This window comes from Crocuta crocuta, unplaced genomic scaffold (assembly GCF_008692635.1).
Source record: "Crocuta crocuta isolate KB4526 unplaced genomic scaffold, BGI_CrCroc_1.0 scaffold288, whole genome shotgun sequence".
Lineage (NCBI taxonomy): Eukaryota > Metazoa > Chordata > Mammalia > Carnivora > Hyaenidae > Crocuta > Crocuta crocuta.
This window is the reverse complement of record NW_027532607.1, coordinates 1,246,628-1,266,325: the sequence shown is the minus strand read 5'-3', so window position 1 is coordinate 1,266,325 and position 19,698 is coordinate 1,246,628. Positions and strand designations below refer to the sequence as shown.

General features: G+C 36.6%; 1 protein-coding gene across 1 annotated transcript in view; it reads right to left on the bottom strand.

The window, feature by feature from the left end:
* Positions 1-19,426, bottom strand: part of LOC144244976 (uncharacterized) — a 135,770-nt gene extending 116,344 nt beyond the window's left edge. The window contains exons 1-8 of the mRNA XM_077780356.1: positions 19,357-19,426; positions 18,693-18,797; positions 16,705-16,809; positions 13,431-13,484; positions 12,713-12,817; positions 6,852-6,956; positions 6,051-6,104; positions 3,286-3,390 (exon numbers count right to left, since the gene is read on the bottom strand). Of these exons, the coding sequence (XP_077636482.1) occupies positions 3,286-3,390; positions 6,051-6,104; positions 6,852-6,956; positions 12,713-12,817; positions 13,431-13,484; positions 16,705-16,809; positions 18,693-18,797; positions 19,357-19,426 (703 nt within the window). The remainder of the gene's footprint in view (positions 1-3,285; positions 3,391-6,050; positions 6,105-6,851; positions 6,957-12,712; positions 12,818-13,430; positions 13,485-16,704; positions 16,810-18,692; positions 18,798-19,356) is intronic.
* Positions 19,427-19,698: the final 272 nt, after the last annotated feature.

Genomic DNA, 19,698 nt, shown 5'->3' with positions numbered 1-19,698 from the left:
AAGTTTTCCTTCGATTTCTATTTTTTAGAATAGCTTGAGAAGAATGGGTATTAATTCTGTTTTAAATGTCTGGTAGAATTCCCCAGGGGAGCCATCTGGCCCAGGGCTCTTATTTGTTGGGAGATTTTTGATAACTGATTAAATTTCTTCACTAGTTATGGGTCTGTTCAGATTGTCTCTCTTCCCATACGAATTTTGGTAGTGAGTGTATATTTAGGAATTTGTCCATTTCTTCTAAGTTGTCCAATTTGTTAGCATATAATTTTTCATAGTATTCCCTGATAGTTGCTTGTATTTCTGAGGGGTTGGTTGTAATAAGTCCATTTTCATTCATGATTTTGTATATTTTTAAAATAATGAAATATGAGGCTGATTCTGATTCTGCCATGGCCATATCAGCTCTGTACAGCCTATTTTCCCTGATTAGACTAAAAGTCTAAAGAAAACACAAAAGCAACAACACTAGACTATAGAAGAGAACCAAAACTTGCACAAATGACTGGCAAGGGCAGCGAGCCTCCTGGCTTTGTTTTCTTTCTCTTTTCCCTAATGGCTTTGTCCTAGGGGTGGGGCCCCAATAACAGAACTGCATGGCAGAGTTGGAAGCTAAGACTGATAAAAACTCCATCTCTCTAAAAACCTGGAAAAGAGGCCCTTTTAGGTTGGAAAATATGGGGTAATTCCAGAGAGGAGAGGACAATGGAGAAAGGGATCACCTAATTCTGTGTAAAAGTCTTGGGCTCACTTCTGAGTTGTGCATGCACGAGAAGGATACAAAGAAAGCATTGTAGCAAAGGCTTTGAGAACGGAGTTAAGATTTAAACCAGGGCCCAAGTCTCAGACTAACCCAAATGGCGCATGCCAGACAGATCCATAGCAGTAAAACAAAGCTTTGTAAAATGAACTGAGACTGGAATCATCCAGAGAAATGGGAGATGGAATTTGTGTTCTGAATCTCAGGGAGTTGATTACCTGCTAAAACAAAACCCACCAACATTCTTCAGAGAATTTTAAAGGACCCAGAGTCTACACAACAGAATAGTCAACACCATTGAGGATACAATTCAGAATTATTTAACATACATAAAGCTAGGAAAATGAGATCACTTAACAAGTGAAAAAGCAATCAACACATGTCAACCCTTGGATGACTCAAATGTTAGAATTATCAAAAAAAAGAGGCTCTAAATAAAATATTTTGGTCATAGAATCCCTTTACATTCTTAAAAGCTTTTGGAGACTCCAAAGAGCTTCTGATTATCTTGTATGTTAAATCATAAAGCAAGTGTTATAAAATTTAAAAGATTGAAAGCATGCAAAGTATGCTCTCTGATCACAACAGAGTAAATTAGAAATGAACCAAAGGAAATGTAGAAATTCAGAAATTCTTTGAAACACATTTCAAAGTAACCCATGAGTCAAAGAAGAAATTACAAGAGAAATTAGAACGTATTTTTATCTGAATAAAAATTAAATATGTGGAACACAGTGAAGGTGGTGCTTAGAGTAAAATTTATAGTCTGAAATAATTATGTTAGAGAAGAAGAGAGGTCTCAAATCAACAATTAAGTCTTTAAATTAATCTAGGAAAGTAAGGGCAAGCCAAACCAAAGACAAGCAGAAGGAAGAAAATACTGAAGATTAGAGTGGATATGAGAAAAATGACACAGAAAATCAATGCAACCAAATGTTTAGTCTTCGAAAACATCAACATAATTAACTAACCAAAAACAAATGAGAAAGGACATAGATGACTAAAATTAGTAATGAAAGAGAGGACTGACCCACTGAACTTAACAGTAATTTAAAGGCTAAAGAGGGAATACTATGAACAACTTTATGTCAGAAATTAAACAACTTACATGAAAGAGATTCCAAAATGGACACAAACTGCCAAAATTGAATCAAGAAAAAAACAGAAAATCTGAATAGTGTGATAATAGATAAGAAAATTAAGCATTGGAAATTTTCTCAAAGAGAAGGGACTATGCCTAGAGGGCTTCTTTGGTAAATTAGTACAAATATTTAAGGAAATAATATCAGTCCTACACAAATTATTTCAGAAAACAGAAGTGGAAAAAATACAAATCATTCTATGTGGCTAGTGCTACCTAAATACAAAAGCTAGACAAAGACATCTCAAGACAAATTACAGTGGTGATGTAATTTATCCTTGCAATGATACTGGGAAGGAATGGCTTTTAGTAGGAAAATCAAGAGCTCAGACTAAGACAAGTTAAGTTACAGGTTATTGGAGCTCTCCAAGTGGAGGCTGCAAATAGGTCATAAATAAACCAAATAGAGATTCAAGGAGAGTTTTAGGTTTGGAATATATATTAGTGATTCATTATCAGACAGAATTCAGAGCTCAAAAAGTAGGTAAGATCACTTAGAGAACCCATCTGAGCCTTGAGTTACTTCAACTTTTTGAAAGAAAGTACAGAAAAGTAGAAGAGAGGAAGACAAGGAGAAAGAAACCCCAAATAGTTATGAACAGATTTACATAGAAATGGATCATTCTGTCCACTGTGTGTAGAGTGGACTTAAAAGTAAAAAATTATAGGCAGAGAGAGAGTTATCTGGCAGTCTAAGAAGAGAGAAAACGAAATAGAAATAAGGGTAGAGATATAGGGCTAAAGAGTAGGAATGGATTTTGAAAATATTTAGGAGTTTAAATAGGCAGCATAAAGTAATTAAGTGGATGGAGGTTTTTGGCAGAGTCAATGAGGTAGAGAAAAGGATGATCAGTTTAAGAAGATGTAGAATATATAAATTTTATCTTTGAGCAGCTATTTGGGGTGGACTAAGTAGAAATGTCATATAAGATTTAGAATAAAATAGTTTGAAGATTGGAGAAAAGACTGGAAAGTATATAACTGATGGTTCAAATAAATAGTTAAAAGTGGGAATTCATAAAATCACTCAGGGAGAACATGTAAAACAAACAAACAAACAAAAAAAGCAAATGGTTCAGGATTGGAAGAGTTAAGAAATGAAGGTTTAGCAAGCATATGATCACTTTTAAACTTAATCCATAAAATGTGTATTCTACATTCTGACTATTCCTCAGACAAACATTCTGGCTTCTTGGTTTCTATAAGAAAACATGTTGATAACTTTAAATTTTAAAAAGCGATGCAGGATTTCTTTTCATTTTAGAATGAGTTCTACTCTAAGATAGTCACATTTCCTTTTAGCATCAAATAATCCTAATATCAAAAATTCTCCTATGCACATTCACAGGCAAAGCTCTGCAGAAAAGCAGAGTAATACCACAGAGCTCACCATTAACTGGTAGGTTATCTGTTAGACTTTGAAGTTCCTCTCCTGTGAATTGGATTCCCATGTTTTCTAGAACAGTATTGACTTTACTTCTTTCAACCTTCCCTCCTTAGGAAAGAGGCATAAAGAATAACAAAAATTATTAAAATATGAAAGAACATTAAATACTAGAAATCTAATAGTGCTGTTACTACTGTATTAAAAATATTTTTACTATTAATATGAAAAAACTAGGAATAAGGAAAAATAGAGTCTTTTTTTCAGTGCTATCAATCTTGCTTTGAAAAATGAGTACTAAACTCTATTTTAACATTGTGTTAAAGAACCTTAAGATTTACCTTGATGAAACTATGGACAAGAAATAATTTACGAAGGGGTTTTGCAACTGAAGCTCAAAACACCTAACTGAATTTGTAGTAGAAAAAGATTTTGAAAAAAATTTTCAGTTGCCAGAAAACTTGTACTGCTTTCCACTGGAACTTGACAATTATTTTAAGCCTGGTTTATCCATGCTGTGAAAACAGTTTATGAACACAGATTTTTGGGGAGAATATTTTAAGATATGAAGCTATTGGTATTAGTTAAAAAGAATATATAATTATATTGTAAACTACCTAACATGGTAGTTTAGAGAGGGCTTTAGTTAAAATGTTAAAAATTTAGTTAAAAATGTTCTGAAGCTGAAGCAGGAGCAGAGGCTGGGAATGCATGGAAAGGAAAATTTATCATTAAAATTATAAAACAGGAGGCCTAGAAACTGGAAAAAGGAGATAGATGGGGAAACAGAACTACAGTGAGGCTGACAATACAAGTATCTGACTATCATCTCATTAAAAATTTTTTTAAATGTTTTTTTAAAATTTATTTCATGAGCAGTGGAGGGTCAGAGAGAGAGGGAGATACAGAATCTGAAGCAGGCTCCAGGTCCTGAACTAGCTGTCAGCATAGAGCCCAACGAGGGGCTCGAACCCACAAACTGTGAGATCATGACCTGAGCTGAAGTCGGATACTTAACCTACTGAGTCACCCAGGCACCCCCATCATCTCGTTTTTAAGATGACACTTGATTTAGTTGATAAAGACACAAAGCAAGATGGTATCGATAGGCAGGATGGTGGACAATTTCCATGTTAAATTAAAAAATAATCTGTCGTAGACTCTAAATCTAAAGTTCTTTCTTGTTTTAGCAAGAAATCGGGACACAGGATTAAAACGAGAAATGGCTAATGTCCGGGAGGAGGCAAGAGCCCCAAATAAGGGTCCTTGCCCCATATTTATAAAGATCAGAAGGCTTACAAACATGATGGGCATGCACAGAGAGACAATGAATTGGTGACCATCAACTCATGGGCATGAGGGAAAGGGGCTTTGAAGATATACAGTGTTTGGGGTTTGGGTCAAAATCCTGGCACCCGGCAGATGGGCAGATAGTTGTGACGGCAGACAGGAGGCGCTGTGTCTGTTTATCTTAGCTAGCCTAGGGGACAAGAGATTGGGCAAATAACCTTAAGGTTAACAAAGCACCTTTTCTTTTGTAAATCAGCTCCACTCTGGGCAGCATCACCCGCAGTGCTGTGCAGTGGTTTATAGCCCTATTTACCTGCTTACCTCATTTGAACCTTCCTTCCTGTGAAAGCAGCTTTCTGCTATAGTTCTAAATTGGGGGCCGCTTTGCCCTGAATGCCTAATCTTGCATACCTCATATGCCTTTGTATTGGGTGCCTTAGCACCCCTCTCTACTCTGGGGCCTTTGCCCCTCCCTCTCTATTCTGGGGTGCCTTTGCAGGTCCCTATTCTGGGGTGCTAATCTTGTTTACCCATTCTCGGGTGAGAGCATCCCATGGCTTGGTACTTCTTTATGCCTTGTTAACCCATTGGTGTAAGCCCAAGAGATCACTAAACTTATTCCCCACAATAATCCTGCTGCCACTCTTCTGAAGGGCCTAGGAATGCAAAGAGGCATTCTTCTTTTGACAGGCGACTCCTCGCTCTCAATAGGTAACAAGTGGCAGAGCTTTTAAATCATTTCTTCATTCTCCTTATGTTCTTCTCCTTCGGACTAAGCACTGGGAGGGAAAGCAAAACAAAACCAATCCTAGGCACAAATTGGTGCCTTCGCCTACATTTTTTTTTTCTTAACTGAATCTCGCTAAAAAACCATTCTTTTTAGAGGAATCATAATGAACATTAATTTATGATTTTGATTCTATCAGGAAACAATGCCCAGTCTTTCTGACAATAGAAACTGTTTTTATTTTCTTTGTTTGCCTAATTAATTCTCAGACTAACTGCCTATGGTTCACTTCATCTTCTGTGTTATGATCTACCTAGATTTCAATTTATACTTTCAAGATTAAGTTGTGAAAAATACAAGAAAACGTGGGACCTACAAAGATTTTAAAAAATTCATCACAAAATACCTCTTCTTTTAAAATAAAGAAACGACATTTAAAAATCAGTTTGGGGCGCCTGGGTGGCTCAGTTGGTTGAGTGTCCGACTTCGGCTCAGGTCACGATCTCATGGTTTGTGAGTTCGAGCCCCGCATCGGGCTTTGTGCTGACAGCTAGCTCGGAGCCTGGAGCCTGCTTTGGATTCTGTGTCTCCTTCTCTCTCTGACCCTCCCCTGCTCACTGCTCACGCTCTCTCTCTCTCTCAGAAATAAATTAAAAAAAAAAGATTTAAAAAATCAGTTCATAAAGGGATGGCTTGGGTAAAGCTCTAATGATATAAATTAAGATGTTAAATCTCAAACTGCTTGTTAACTCACCTTTGAAAGACTTCAGACCATCCAACAATCTATTTTGATAGGTCTTTCCAGAAGCTACAATGCAAATCACACTCTATGTCAGACAAAATATTATACAGATGCTCAGAAAGATAATACATATATTCCATAATTTCAGGGAGAGTTTTCATTTACTGAGTAAATATGTTCTTATTCATTCTATAATAACAACAATAACAACAACAAAAAGAGACAGGATGCAAGAGCTTTTTCAATAACAATTATGCAATTCTAAACACCTGCCAGTTGACAGGCTCTCTATGCTGCTGTTTCTTTATCCTTTGATCTGTTGTCCAATTCTTCTAAAATTCTCTCCCCAATCACATTCCTTCATTTTTTTCCTTATAGTTTTGTCATTGGCTAGAGGACATGACATGAAAACATTTTTTGCCCCTGATGGCCTGAGTTACATGGAGAGATAGAGATATAGATATAACTCAAAATTTGTCCTTTCTAATTACTTTAAATATATATTTTTTAAATGCTAAAAGGGAACTTTAAAAAAATTTTTGTTTATATATTTTAGTGGGGGGAGTGGGTGATGGGCAGAGAGAGCTAGGGAGAAAAGAGAGAGAGAATCCCAAGCAGGCTCCATGCTGCCAGCACAGAGCCTGACGAAGGCTAAGTCTCATGAACTGTGGGGTCATGACCTGAGCCGAAATCAAGAGCTGGGCACCCAATTGAGCCACCTAGGCACCCCTAAAAGAGAACTTTTAAAACTTTTTCCATTATATCATAAAGCTAAGTATTCTAGAAGGCAACTGAAGTATCTTTATGGCTCACCATCAACTGGAAGCTTCTTTAGTAGTCTTTTTTGTTCTTTGTCTGTTAGCTCAATACCCATGTTGCTTACAAAATCTGGTATATGTTTCACATTAATCTTTTTTCCTTTGAAAATACAAAATGTGATCATTCGAGAGCTTTACAGAATAATTATTTCAAATAATAATTTAATACTGTTAAACATCTTTCTTTCTAATTTGAGGAAGTTCAAAGATATAATAAGACATACATCCATACAGAATTGAGAAGGATCATATATCAAATTAGTTAAAAATACTGAAAAGTATGATTTCTTAATCTGACAAGGAGTCAAAGTAGAAGAGAACAGATTTTACTTAAATAACTGATTAATGAAATATCAACATCAATTCATTTATCCATCTTACCAAAGAGTACTATATATTTTAAATTTTTTCCAAGATATGTTATTTGTTCTCGATATTGATAATAAAAACCTTAATCTTGCTATTGCTTGATATACTCTGATTTGGGAATCTATTAATAATGAAGTGAATATTATTAGAATAAAAACTCCAAAAAGTTCAGAAGTTGTTAGCAAGTTATAGGCTTTTAGTTATGATATATAAAGGCAAACTGTGGGACATTAGATACAAATGTTTTATTAGAAAAGGTTGAAAGCTACAATTTACAAATCAGTAATAGAATGGTAGAAAATACTATTTAAAACTATACTCCTACATAAATTCTGCAGATCTTGGTTTTATATAACCTCCTACTGAACTGTAGAAGCTTTTAATTCATCAAACAACTTTTTCATTGCAACTCTCCCATGTTCTGCAAGAAGAAATACAAATTATAAACAGAGACAGTGAGACATACAAATAATATGAGAGGAAAATATTCCAGCAACATTTGCATATGAAGAATATTCTCTACTTTTGCCCTCTTCTTGAGAATGAGTTGTAATGAAACTAAATATGAAAAATATAACCACTTCAACAATACAACTGTGACTTAATTCTTCTATGGAAAATCAAACCTACAACAGTCAAGGGATAAGATCCTAAAGCCACTTACTGTCCAGGGTCTACTTTTTTACTAAGACTTTGAAGAACTTTCTCATTTCTATCAGGCCATGACAACAAGATTTCTGTTTGGTATGTGCTATTCAAAAATGTTTCAATTCGGTTTTCAGCAATGATTTTCTCATGTAATGTGTTCTCATTCAGTATTCCCTGATGCTTTAATAGATCCAGACAGATTTATTTCCTCCTTTTTGGATTACAAGATAAATTATTAATCATTTTGAAGTCAATTCCTTTATATCAGCAATTGGGGAGGCAGCTATCATACTATAGACTAACAGATTTTATTTCCAATTTAATATTTTTGAATTTTTTATTTGGATAATTGTAGATGCATATGAAGTTATTAGAAAAAAAATATAGAGAGATGCCTTGTATATTTTCACCCAGTTTCCCTTAATGACAAGACAAAAACAATACTGGCACTGATATAATCCACCAATGTTATTTAGATTTCCTTAATGTTACTTGTACTCACGTGTATGTCCTTGTGTGTATTAAATTCCAGACAATTTTATTATCTGTGTAGGTTCATGTATGCAGTGCCAGCAAGATGCTGAACATCCAATACCACAAGGACCCTTTTATAACCACACCCGCTTCCCTCTGTCTCTGCCAATCTCCTATCTCTAAATCCTGGCAAACTGTAATCTGTCTTCCATTTCTAAAATTTTGTTATTTCAAAAATGTTATGTAAAGGAGATCTTACAGTATGTAAGCTCTGAGGTTGGCTTTTGTGGCTCTGGATAATTATCTGGGAATCTGTCCAAGTTTTTGCATGAATCAAATGGTTTACTTTTACTGATGAATAGTATTCCGTATTATGTATGTGCCACAAGTTTGTTTAGCCATTTACCTGTTGAAGGTGACTTGGGCTGATTCCAGTTTTTGACTCTTATATTCATGTACAGATTTTTGTGCGAACATCAGTTTCAAAGGTGTAATTGCTATGGTAGCTCTATACTTAGTTTTTTAAGAAACAGGAATTTTCTATAGTGATTATATCACTACATTCCTACTACCAAGTATGAGTGGTCTGGTTTCTCTAGCATACTCATCACATTTGGTGTTATTTTTTATTTTAGCTATTCTGATAGGTATGTAGTGGATATCTCATTTCAGTTTTAAATTGCACTGCCTTAATGACAAATGATGTCAAGCATCTCTTTATGGGTTTACCTGATACCTGTATATCTACTTTGGTACAATATATTTTCCCCATCTTCTTATTGGGCTGTTTGCATTTTATACTGCCAAGGTTTTCTTAAATTAAAAAACCTTTTAATGTTTATTTTTGAGAAAGAGAGAGAAAAGAGCATGAGTGGGGGAGGGGAAGAGAGAGAGGGAGACACAGAATCTGAAACAGACTCCAGGCTCTGAGCTGTCAGGGGCTAGAACTCACGAACTGTGAGATCGTGACCTGAGTCAAAGTCGGCCACTAAACTGACAGAGTCACCCAGACACCCCTATTTTGCTGAGTTTTGCATGGTCTTTAAGCACCATAGATACCACTTCTTTGTCAGATGTATCATTTGCAAATATTTTCTCAATATTTGAGAAAGATTTGATATTTGATATCAAATCATAGATATCAAATATCTTTCAAAGATATTTGAAAGACTGTATGGTTGTCTTTCACCATCTCCACACAACTTTCCCAGAGCGAAAGCTTTTAATTTTAATGAAGTACAATTTATCAGTTTTTTCCTTTTATGAATCATGATTTTCATGTAATAGGTTTCTAAATTAATTTATTCTTACTAGGCAACATAAGCATTAATTACATAACTCAAATGTTACTGATGAGTATATAGTGAAAAACAGATCTCTGTTATAAACATATACTTTGTCAGTGTTCTCTTCCTTCTAAGGAACAAACATTGACATGTTTGTTTATCTTTTTTAGAGATATTATATACCTATATTTGTATGTAAATATGGAGCTGACTTGTTCTTTTGATGGTTCTATATATTAAATTGATTAGATGTTCTGTAATTATGGAATCAATTTTAAAATGCATTAAAATGGGTATAAATTGCTTTTCCTTGCATTTTCAGATACATTGTTTTAAGAGAACGTATATTGTTTGTTCAAATATTCTCTTCCCCTCTCTATCAAGTCTGTCCTTATGGGAGGATTATACTTCTGTTCCCAATGATATGTAATTTGCTTTGTCAAATGAAATATTTGGGTCTCTTCTGAGCAGAAACTTTAAGAACTACCACATGGCTCCATCATTTCTCTTTTCCCTGTTACAGAAGTGACATTGCCACAACAGGGACTGTTCCTTCAGCCTCTGTCCTATAGTAGAGAACAGATGTACAGCCAACCTATGGGCAGTATCTAATTTTGAGTGACATGCAAAGAAACCCTGTTGCCACTGAGATTTGGGGGTTGTTTGTTACTACTGCAGCATAGCTAGCTGATACAGGAACTGGAACCACAGGGCGCCTGGGTGGCTCAGTTGGTTGAGTGTCTGACTCTTAGTTTCAGCTCAGGTCATTATCTCATAGCTCATGAGTTCGAGCCCAGTGTTGGGCTCTGTACCGACACTGGGGAGCCTGCTTGGGATTTTCTCTCTGTCTTACTCTGCCCCTACCCTGCTCATGCCATGTCTGTCTCTCTCAAAATAAATAAACTTAAAAAAAAAAAAGGAACTGGAACCACAAGTATGTTGCTACCATAGCAACAACAAAAAGTAGTAGTAAAAACACCAGAAATATGTGGCATTGGCTTTGGTGCTGGGATGTTTGGTGAAGAAATTGTTACTGGAGGCTGGAATGAACACATGCCTTGCAATGGTGTTGTGTGAGTTTATCAATTTAAACAACTTAGAAGGCAGATAATGTAGTGAATATGCTTGTACTCTAAAAGAAGAAGCTAGGTGGGGCACCTGAGTGACTCAGTCAATTAAGGGTCCAATTCTTGGTTTTGACTCAGGTCATGATCTTGTGATTCGTGGGCTCAAGCTCTGTTAACAGGCTCCGTACTGAAGCCTGCTTGGGATTCTCACTCTCTCTCCCTCTCTGTGCCCCTCCACAACTAACTCTCTCTCTCTCTCTCTCAAAAGTAAGTAAACAAATAAACTTAAATAAAAAAGAAGAAGCTAGGAAATACAGTGTTACTAGAGTATCTGGTTGATATTGGCAGCCATGGGTAAGTTAACTACAAAAAGAAATGAGCCCGGGAAACAACTGACAGACTAGCAAGCAGGGATAAAAAAGAATAGGCAGAATCCAGAGAGTCTGGGTGCTACATGACACAAAAAATGAACTAGTTTTCATCTTCTACAAATAGAAGATAACACAGGGAATTCCTTTTAGTGACCAAAGACATTCAAAAATAAGGCTTCTGGCAAAGACAATATGAAGAGTGTGATCATGATCCGTTTTGTTAAAACCTCTGATTTGATTAACATGGTGCCTAGTAAATCTTCCAGTTTGAAAAAAATAATTCAGAAACAAGCATCTTAGGTTGGGATTCTCCCCAAGGAAGTCTGATAAAACTCAAGGGATCTACAATTAAATCTAATGAGAAGCGTGTCTCAAAAAGAATTGTAGATGTAACTATTGGCGCAAAAAGCAAGTCGTTATCAATCAGATAAAAAGTCAACTCTATTTTAGTATAAAACTTAAACCAAAAGGCACTCTATTCATGACTTAAAACTGGGGTTCCTGCCCTCTACAAATAGGAAATACACTAAGAAAGTTGCCCCAGCCCCCAAGAAGGGGTTATTCTTCAGTGCCCTCTTCAGATGTGGGAAGAAGAAGAATGAAAAAAGGTAGAACTTCTTCAAGGCCATACGCAAGATCCATAAAGAACAATGAGCTAGAAATCTAATCATCCTGATAAAATTTTCCCAAAGAACTTAAAAATATTTTTTTATTTATTTAAAAAAAATTTTTTTTAAATATTTTTACTTATTTCTAGGAGAGAGAGAGACAGCGTGAGCAGGGGAGGGTCAGAGAGAGAGAGAGAGAGAGAGAGAGATACAGAATCCAAAACAGGCTCCAGGCTCTGAGCTAGCTGCCAGCACAGAGCCCGATGCAGGGCTCGAACCCACAAACCGCGAGGTCATGACCTGAGCCAAAGTCGGACACTTAACCGACTGACCACCCAGGTGCCCTCTTAATGCTTTTTTAAAAAAAATTCCTTTTCATGTCTCTAATGTCCTTTTCTGCTCTTTCACCTAGTTAGTGCTCAGTATAACTTTTAGAATTCCCACAACTACAAAAGGTACTTCTTACCCTGATGGCAGATGGTGAATAAAGCAGCAGCTGATTTCCAACTAAAAAATTAATGGAATTCCTTCTTAAAAATCTTCTCTCGAAATGTTTTTATTATGAAGAACTTTAAATACATACAAAAGTAGAATAGAAACAATGGATCCCATATAGACTCAGCTTAAACAGTTACTGATGTTCTACCATTAGATAGGATCCTTTTGAGGTGAAACTGGATCATTCATTTTCTTTAAAAATTATTTGCTTCCATAAATGTATAAATAGAACCATATCATAATGGCTGTACTTTTCAGTCTTTGTTTTTATTTAAATGCCTTTTCCCACTTCTTCCTTCTCAGTCTATGCTGCAGTCACAAGCCCCTAGATGACTCATGTTAACAATCTAGAATATTTCTACATATTATCTATTGATATACGTATAGATACACAATTACATGAGTGAAATCATTTATTCTAAACCGTTCTTAAAAGGATCTTTTCTATGTTATCAGAATATTTATAGAAGTTCTCATAAACAATATAAGAAATGTATGCTTCCTTCAAGACCATATTGATATTTAAAATGCTTACCATTAACTGGCAGATTTTTTATCAGCTCTACACATTCCTTATCCGTGACAGTTACTCCCATGTTTTCCAGAACATCTCCTACATCACTGATATCAACTTCTCCCCCTTCAGTATAACAAAATGGTCACAGATTAGTAGAGAGAAGGTCCTAATAATAACCCCCAAAACATGCTGCTGCCTTTTCAGCTTCAGCTACAATAGCTGAATGAGCAAACACACACAATATGTTAACTGTTCACCAATGTCATTAATTGGGGGTAGAAATAGAATTTCTCTCTTACTCAGTAAAGTAATAGACATATTGGTACAGTTTATAAAATGCAAATTAGGACACTGTAGGCATAAGATCCATTTATTTTGTAAAGATATTATCTCTTCCCTAATTTCTTAATGATAAAAGAATTTTATCTTTGTGAAAGTTTGCTATATCACTAGCTATGCTCATTTAAATTTAGGTTTTCAAAATCAAGAATAGTGACTATTCTTGGCAAATATTCCAGAAACTAAGAAATTTGCTACTACAAATTCACACTGAAAAATTAGTGCTACGATGCAAATATTCTCATGTGTAATTCTGGGCAACTGAATGTAGATATTCATCAGTATAGAAGAAAAATGGGTAGAATAAAAAAGGGAATGGAGAAATGATGGGTCTGTATAAAAATATAGACTAGTATAAAGAATAAAGACATTAGATTTATAGAAACTTCTAATTAACCTGTAATAGTTTCCACTGCTTCCATTAAGTTTTTGAGCTCAATCTTCCCATTAGCTGTAAGAAATATCATAATTTGGCAATATTATAAGAAAAGAAAGGAGCTAAATTAAGAAACAGAGATTTCTACCCACAATTCAATCTCACCAACCGAAAATGTACATGCAATGGGTTACAAATAATTCATTCTATGGTAGAGAGAGGGTTGACCCAAGAAAGCTTTCTCTGTCTTATGCTTGCAGGAATGTTACAGTAGGCTAAGTATGTTGTTTGGTCTCTGGTAGCCCTTACATCTGGTGCAAACACAAGGTTCTTCTCATGACTGATGTTGAAAAAGTGATTCCCATTTTTCATATTCTATCTTTTACTAATCTTTTTCTTTAGTTATTTCAACTATGTGTTCTCAATCTTTTGTTACCAGCACATCCATAAAGTTTGGGTAAATGTTTCTACCTTTCTATCTTTGGGAAAAAAGAAATCATTAGCTAAAGCTAGAGAGTTATAGAAATATGGCATTTTTCCAATATCAGGAAGGACTGATCAAACTCCTAAGACCAGTTACTTTATTTACTGGTCCAAGTACAAAATGAAAATGTGGGACCCCCTGTTCAAAAATCAGGAAAAAAGCTTTGTCTTTCTTTTCTTCCACAGTTTTGATCCCAAACTGTCGTGGTGGTGTTTTGTTTTTGTTTATAAATCAGATGGTAAATGTTGCACTGTCACAGGCATGGCATCTTCTGGGGTGGAGTGCAGAACCTCACAGTCCCCCTGGGTCACATTACTCATCATGCACGGGGCTCACTAGCAGCAGACCTCCCTCCTTACACCTGCTGCCAGATCCACACATCTGAAAATTGAGTGAAGTGTCTCACTTTTCTATGCACTGGTTACCTCAACTCACTACAGATAGGCGACTCCCAAGAGTAATGCAGTCTTGATGTGGGGACACACTGGGTACCTGGAAGGGGATAGGGAACAAACTTGACCCTGCCAGCCCAGATTGGGGACAACTGTTGCCATGTCTTGCCACAAGATGCCTTCAGGTGCAGGTTCCCAACGCCAGCCCTTCCTGCAACCATGCCCAGGTGCCTGCTGGGGTCAGAGGATGCAGATGTTGCTAGGCACGGGTGGTGAAGTGGAGGTCTGCCATACCAGAGGCTGAGGACTGGTTGATCCAGAATACATTCTGGGGACTAAATGGCAGGGGCAGTAACATGCCTGAGCCTGGGTGCCAAGCCCTAGTCATGCTCTAGTTTCCCATCAGATTTCAATTAGGAAACACAGATTCAAAGATAAAATCATAAAGACCCTCTTGATGGCCAAAGCAGAGCACGAAACCCTAAGCATGGCACTCTTGAGCTCAGGGCTCTGTCCAACTAACTTCACTGGTTGCACACCGTCATTCCCCAAAACAAAATAAAGGCCCACAATGCCACAAATCTATAAATCAAAAGACCCAAGAGGATTTCTGACTGCATAAACCATAACTCCTGTTTCTTAGGTCTTCATAATATTTCTGAATGATGTTTTAAAATATAATGAGTAAAATGAACAAATCAGGAGACTATAGATGCTGGCGAGGATGTGGAGAAATGGGAATCCTCTTACATTGTTGGTGAGAATGCAAACTGGTACAGCTGCTCTGGAAAACAGTGTGGAGGTTCCTCAAAAAATTAAAAATAAAACTGCCCTATGTCCCAGTAATAGCACTGCTAGGAATTAACCCAAGGGATACAGGAATGCTGATGCATAGGGGCACATGTACCCCAATGTTTAGAGCGGCACTTTCAACAATAGCCAAATCATGGAAAGAGCCTAAGTGTCCATCAACTGACGAATAAAGATAAAGAAGATGTAGCTTATATATACAATGAAATACTCCTTGGCAATGAGAAAGAATGAAATCTGGCCACTTGCAGTAATGTGGATGGAACTAGAGGGTATCAGGCTAAGTGAAATAAGTCAGAGAAAGACAGATACCATATGTGTTCACTCATGTGGATCTTGAGAAACTTAACAGAAGACGATGGGGTGAGGGGAAGGGGGATAAAAAGTTACAGAGAGGGAGGGAGGCAAACCATAAGAGACTGTTAAATACTGAGAACAAAGTGAAGATTGATGGGGGGTGGGGGAGTGGGGAAAGTGAGTGATGGGTATTGAGGAGGGCACTTGTTGGGATGAGCACTGGGTGTTGTATGGAAACCAATCTGACAATAAATTATATTTTAAAAATAATAAAATATAATGAGAAGGTAAGTGATTAGGACTTGAAGAACATGAAGCTGGAATGGGCAGGTGACAGAGAAGCTGAGCGTGTACAAGAGGAGGAAAGAAGCCTAAGACTACACGTTTATTACGGATATGAACCAGTTTCCCCACTGCAGAATTTAAGGCTTGTCTAAGTTGTGGCTGGTTACAGGCTCCTTTAAGAATCAACAATTCTCAGCTAGGGACACAGCAAAACTATCTGCTGCTCTCTGGTGTTTGACTTGTTACCTGGAAATATATATTGTTAACTTCAATGAAGATGACTAGGAAATGGTTTTCCTTTTTTGATTTAGTTTTATTTAATATCATTCAGTTCTAGTCACAGGGGGCTTTTTAGGGAAGAGCTCCTTGGCTTCAAATTGTATGGTGCATGTATATTTTAGGCAACTGTCGGTGAAAACAAAACAAAACACAATACAAAAAGCAGCTACCTACTTACAGTACTCATATTTCCTCTCAGAGTGTAGAATCATAAACGGAACGGAAGGGAATGCCCAGCCAGATACTACATCTCTACTGCCCCACCTCTGCTTCGCATTTATTTAGGTGCCGCCATGTGACTAGTTCTCCACAAAGGAATAGCTATGGAAATCATGTGTGCACTCTCCTTCACACTCTTATTTCCATTCCATTAATTAGATAAGAATGATGAAAAGGCCTTAAAAAGGAATCCAAGATGCAAGGAACCTGGGTCCCTGTATCAGTGAATGGAGAAGAACCACCCACCGTCTATCACCCAAAGATACTCTCACCTTGAATTTTTACAGGGGAAAGACTTTAACTTCTGTTGTGTTTAACCATGACATAATTTTATGTTTATTTTTAAATAAAAATGTAGTTTGCTCTAAATAATACATGGTCTGTTCTTAAATGAAGACCTTTATCCCTATCTTTGCAAAATGCTTCTAATTTCTTTTGGTATGCCAAATATCACTAGTTAGTATATATATTCTCTTACACAGTCCATAAATGTAAGCTCTTCTCTGAGGCTATTATCTACAATGCTTACCACCAAGTGGCAGATTTTCTGCCAGAGCTTCACGTTCCTTTTCATTGAGTTCAATTCCCAGATTTTCCAGAACATTGTCTAGGTTATTGACTTTAACCATTCCTCCTTAAGAAACAAACAGGAAATAATCATGAAAAAACTATTACATGACTTCCAAAGATNGGTACATGTGCTCCTATGCCTCAGCATTTCTGTATCCCTTGGGTAAATTCCTAGCAGTCTCACATGCATTTTAGTGTGATAAAAAAAAGAGAAAAATGTACACTTTACTTGTATTAGTGAAAAGGCATATAATCACCTAAAATAATTGTCAAGAACCACTTAGATAAAAATGTTCTGAGGTTGGGGGTGCCTGGCTGGCTTAGTCAGTAGAGTGTGTGACTCTTGATCTTGGCATCCTGAGTTCAGGCCCCACATTGGACTTTGAGCCTACTTAAAAAATATTCTGAGGTTGAAGCATTACTGGGTGATGGGCTGTGATTATGTGTTTAAAGTTACTATTTGTAGTATTAGGTAATGCTCATCTGTCAAAAGAGGGGCCAAAGGAATACCAATAATAGGATTGTCCCCATGGGGAATACAGAGAGAATACAGTGCAGATCTGTCCCCAAAACAAAGTCAAGGCATCCGCTGAGAGGGATAGTTCAAGCTTCAGCTCATCAATGTTCTGTTATTGCAATATACAAAAAAGTGTATTAAAGATCAAAGGGCCATAAAAATGGATTCATTTGCTCTCGAAAAGTGTCATGGATACACATTCACCACAAAATTCCACAAGGAATGTTGCTGACTGGCATAATTCCAAGGGTCTGGGATGTCGGGAGGCCACTGCCACCTGCAAGAGACCTCTCTCATCAGGTAGTAAGCAGCACACCTGGTAACCTCCTTCCCCCCCCTTCCCTTTCTTGTCTCCTTTTCTAAGGACCTGTGGGAAGCGGAAGTAAAAAAGCATCTTGGCCCCAATCCCATGCTTCTTTTCTACGTTTGTTCTTGCTGCTGCTGTCGTTAACTGGTCTTTAGGAAAGAACATTTTATAGAAAATCCTTGATTCATGCAATACAATTATTAAAGATCACTCCAAAATCCTTTGTATTGTTGTTGTTGGGCAAATGCCCAGAAAAAATACCTATGATATTCTGTATATTATCTGTTACATAAATTAGATTTCAAATGATTCTTTGGGGGTGCTATTTAGAAATAGTCCAGAGAGAATGGATCCCTTGCAATACTATACCATGGGTGACTATGTAAAAGTACTTAACATAATGAAAGAAAAAATCAAAATACAGGAATGTAGACATGACTCAAGATCTGGTGGTAAGATGTTTGTGTTGATGTTTAGCAGGCTTTTCTGTTAATCATCGTTCTTAAATATCTTTTATAGACTTCAAACCATCCAGCAATCTGTTCTTACACACCTTTCCAGCAACTATTTTTTTTAAAAAAACATAATTTATGTCCAAAGGAAAAGAACATGGACAGTCACACAGTTATTGGGCAATGGGGTAATTCCAGGAAGAATCTTTTTTACTCTTTCCCTAGGAAATCTGTTTCATCATCTCATCAAATAAAAATTACGTTAGGAAAAAAATTGTGACAAAAATGTATATAGTGTTCAGCAACCAAGAAAACTGCTGGGAAGACTCTACTGTGCAGAAAAAAAAATCACTACTTCTTTGGGTACCCCCACCCCCCCGCCTTTTTTTTTTTTTTTAACCTGTGTCCCACTTCCCTCAGTTTATTTCCTATCATGTAGGCCTCTTGGGTGCGTGACTGGGTAGCTTTATTACAACCTGCCTCAGCTCTGATGGCAATATTTATGGTTAAAGAGCTGGGTTGACAGATTGAATCTGTACGTCAGCAAACTTAACTTTTTTTACGAGTCATTTTTAGTACTTTATAGAAGAAATAAAGAGACAACAATTTAGAACTGCTGACAATGACCCCCAACACCCAGGTCCTCGGAAACTGACACTTATATGGCTCACCATCTATGGGGACCGTTTGTGGCAGCCTCACTATTTCCTTTTCAGGGAGCTCGATCCTCATGGCTCCGAGATCGTTTAGCAGATCATTGGCATCAGTCTTTTTTCCTTTCAAAAGACAGGAATATCAGTGCATGACAGTTTGGAATCTAATGATTCCAGATAATGAAAAAATGATCGCCTTCAGCTTGGAAGTAGCAAATGGGTATAAGGAGACACATACAATTACACAGACTCACAGGGAGGCCACGAACACAACACAGGTCCTTAATCTCCTAAAGGCATACTCTCCTGTGCACATCTATCTGATGTAGCAGAGGATACATCTGCTTTTAAGACTGGCCAGCAAATTAGAATTAGTTGTGGGGAGATCCTAAATTATGTGATTTTTCTCTTCATACATGCCTATCAAGGTATGGGGTTATCTGAATATTAGTGAGGTAGGTGATACTGTTGCCTTATAAAAATATTTCAGCCAGATTTCTTACCAAAATACAGAATTTTTATTGTGTTTTTAAAATTTAAGTTGTACCAATAAATATAACATAAGACTCTGTCTGAAAGCAAGTATTCAATGAGACATAACATAAAGACAACACATAACATGTTGGGGAAGTTGAGAAGATATTTTAAAAATAGTACAATTTAATAGCAACTTGTCACTCACCAGAAAACATCTTCAATGCATCCATTAACTTTTTCATTTTAACCTTCCCATTATCCGTTAAGAAAGCCATGTAAGTCAAATATAGATATAACACTGAAACTCATTAGCAATATGGAAATAAAAAAATATAGCAATATCTGTACACTCTAATATTTTATCCTATATTCATCCCTCTCTTGAGCCAGAGGTTCTAAAATATTACTAGAATTTTGGTTTATTGGACTACAGAAAATTAAACTTCTGGCAGTTAAGGATGAGATATAAAATTAGGTCACCACTTTCCATACAGTCTGCTCATGATTCCTGTGAATTGGAAAACTCTGCATTGTTCACTTCAAGCAC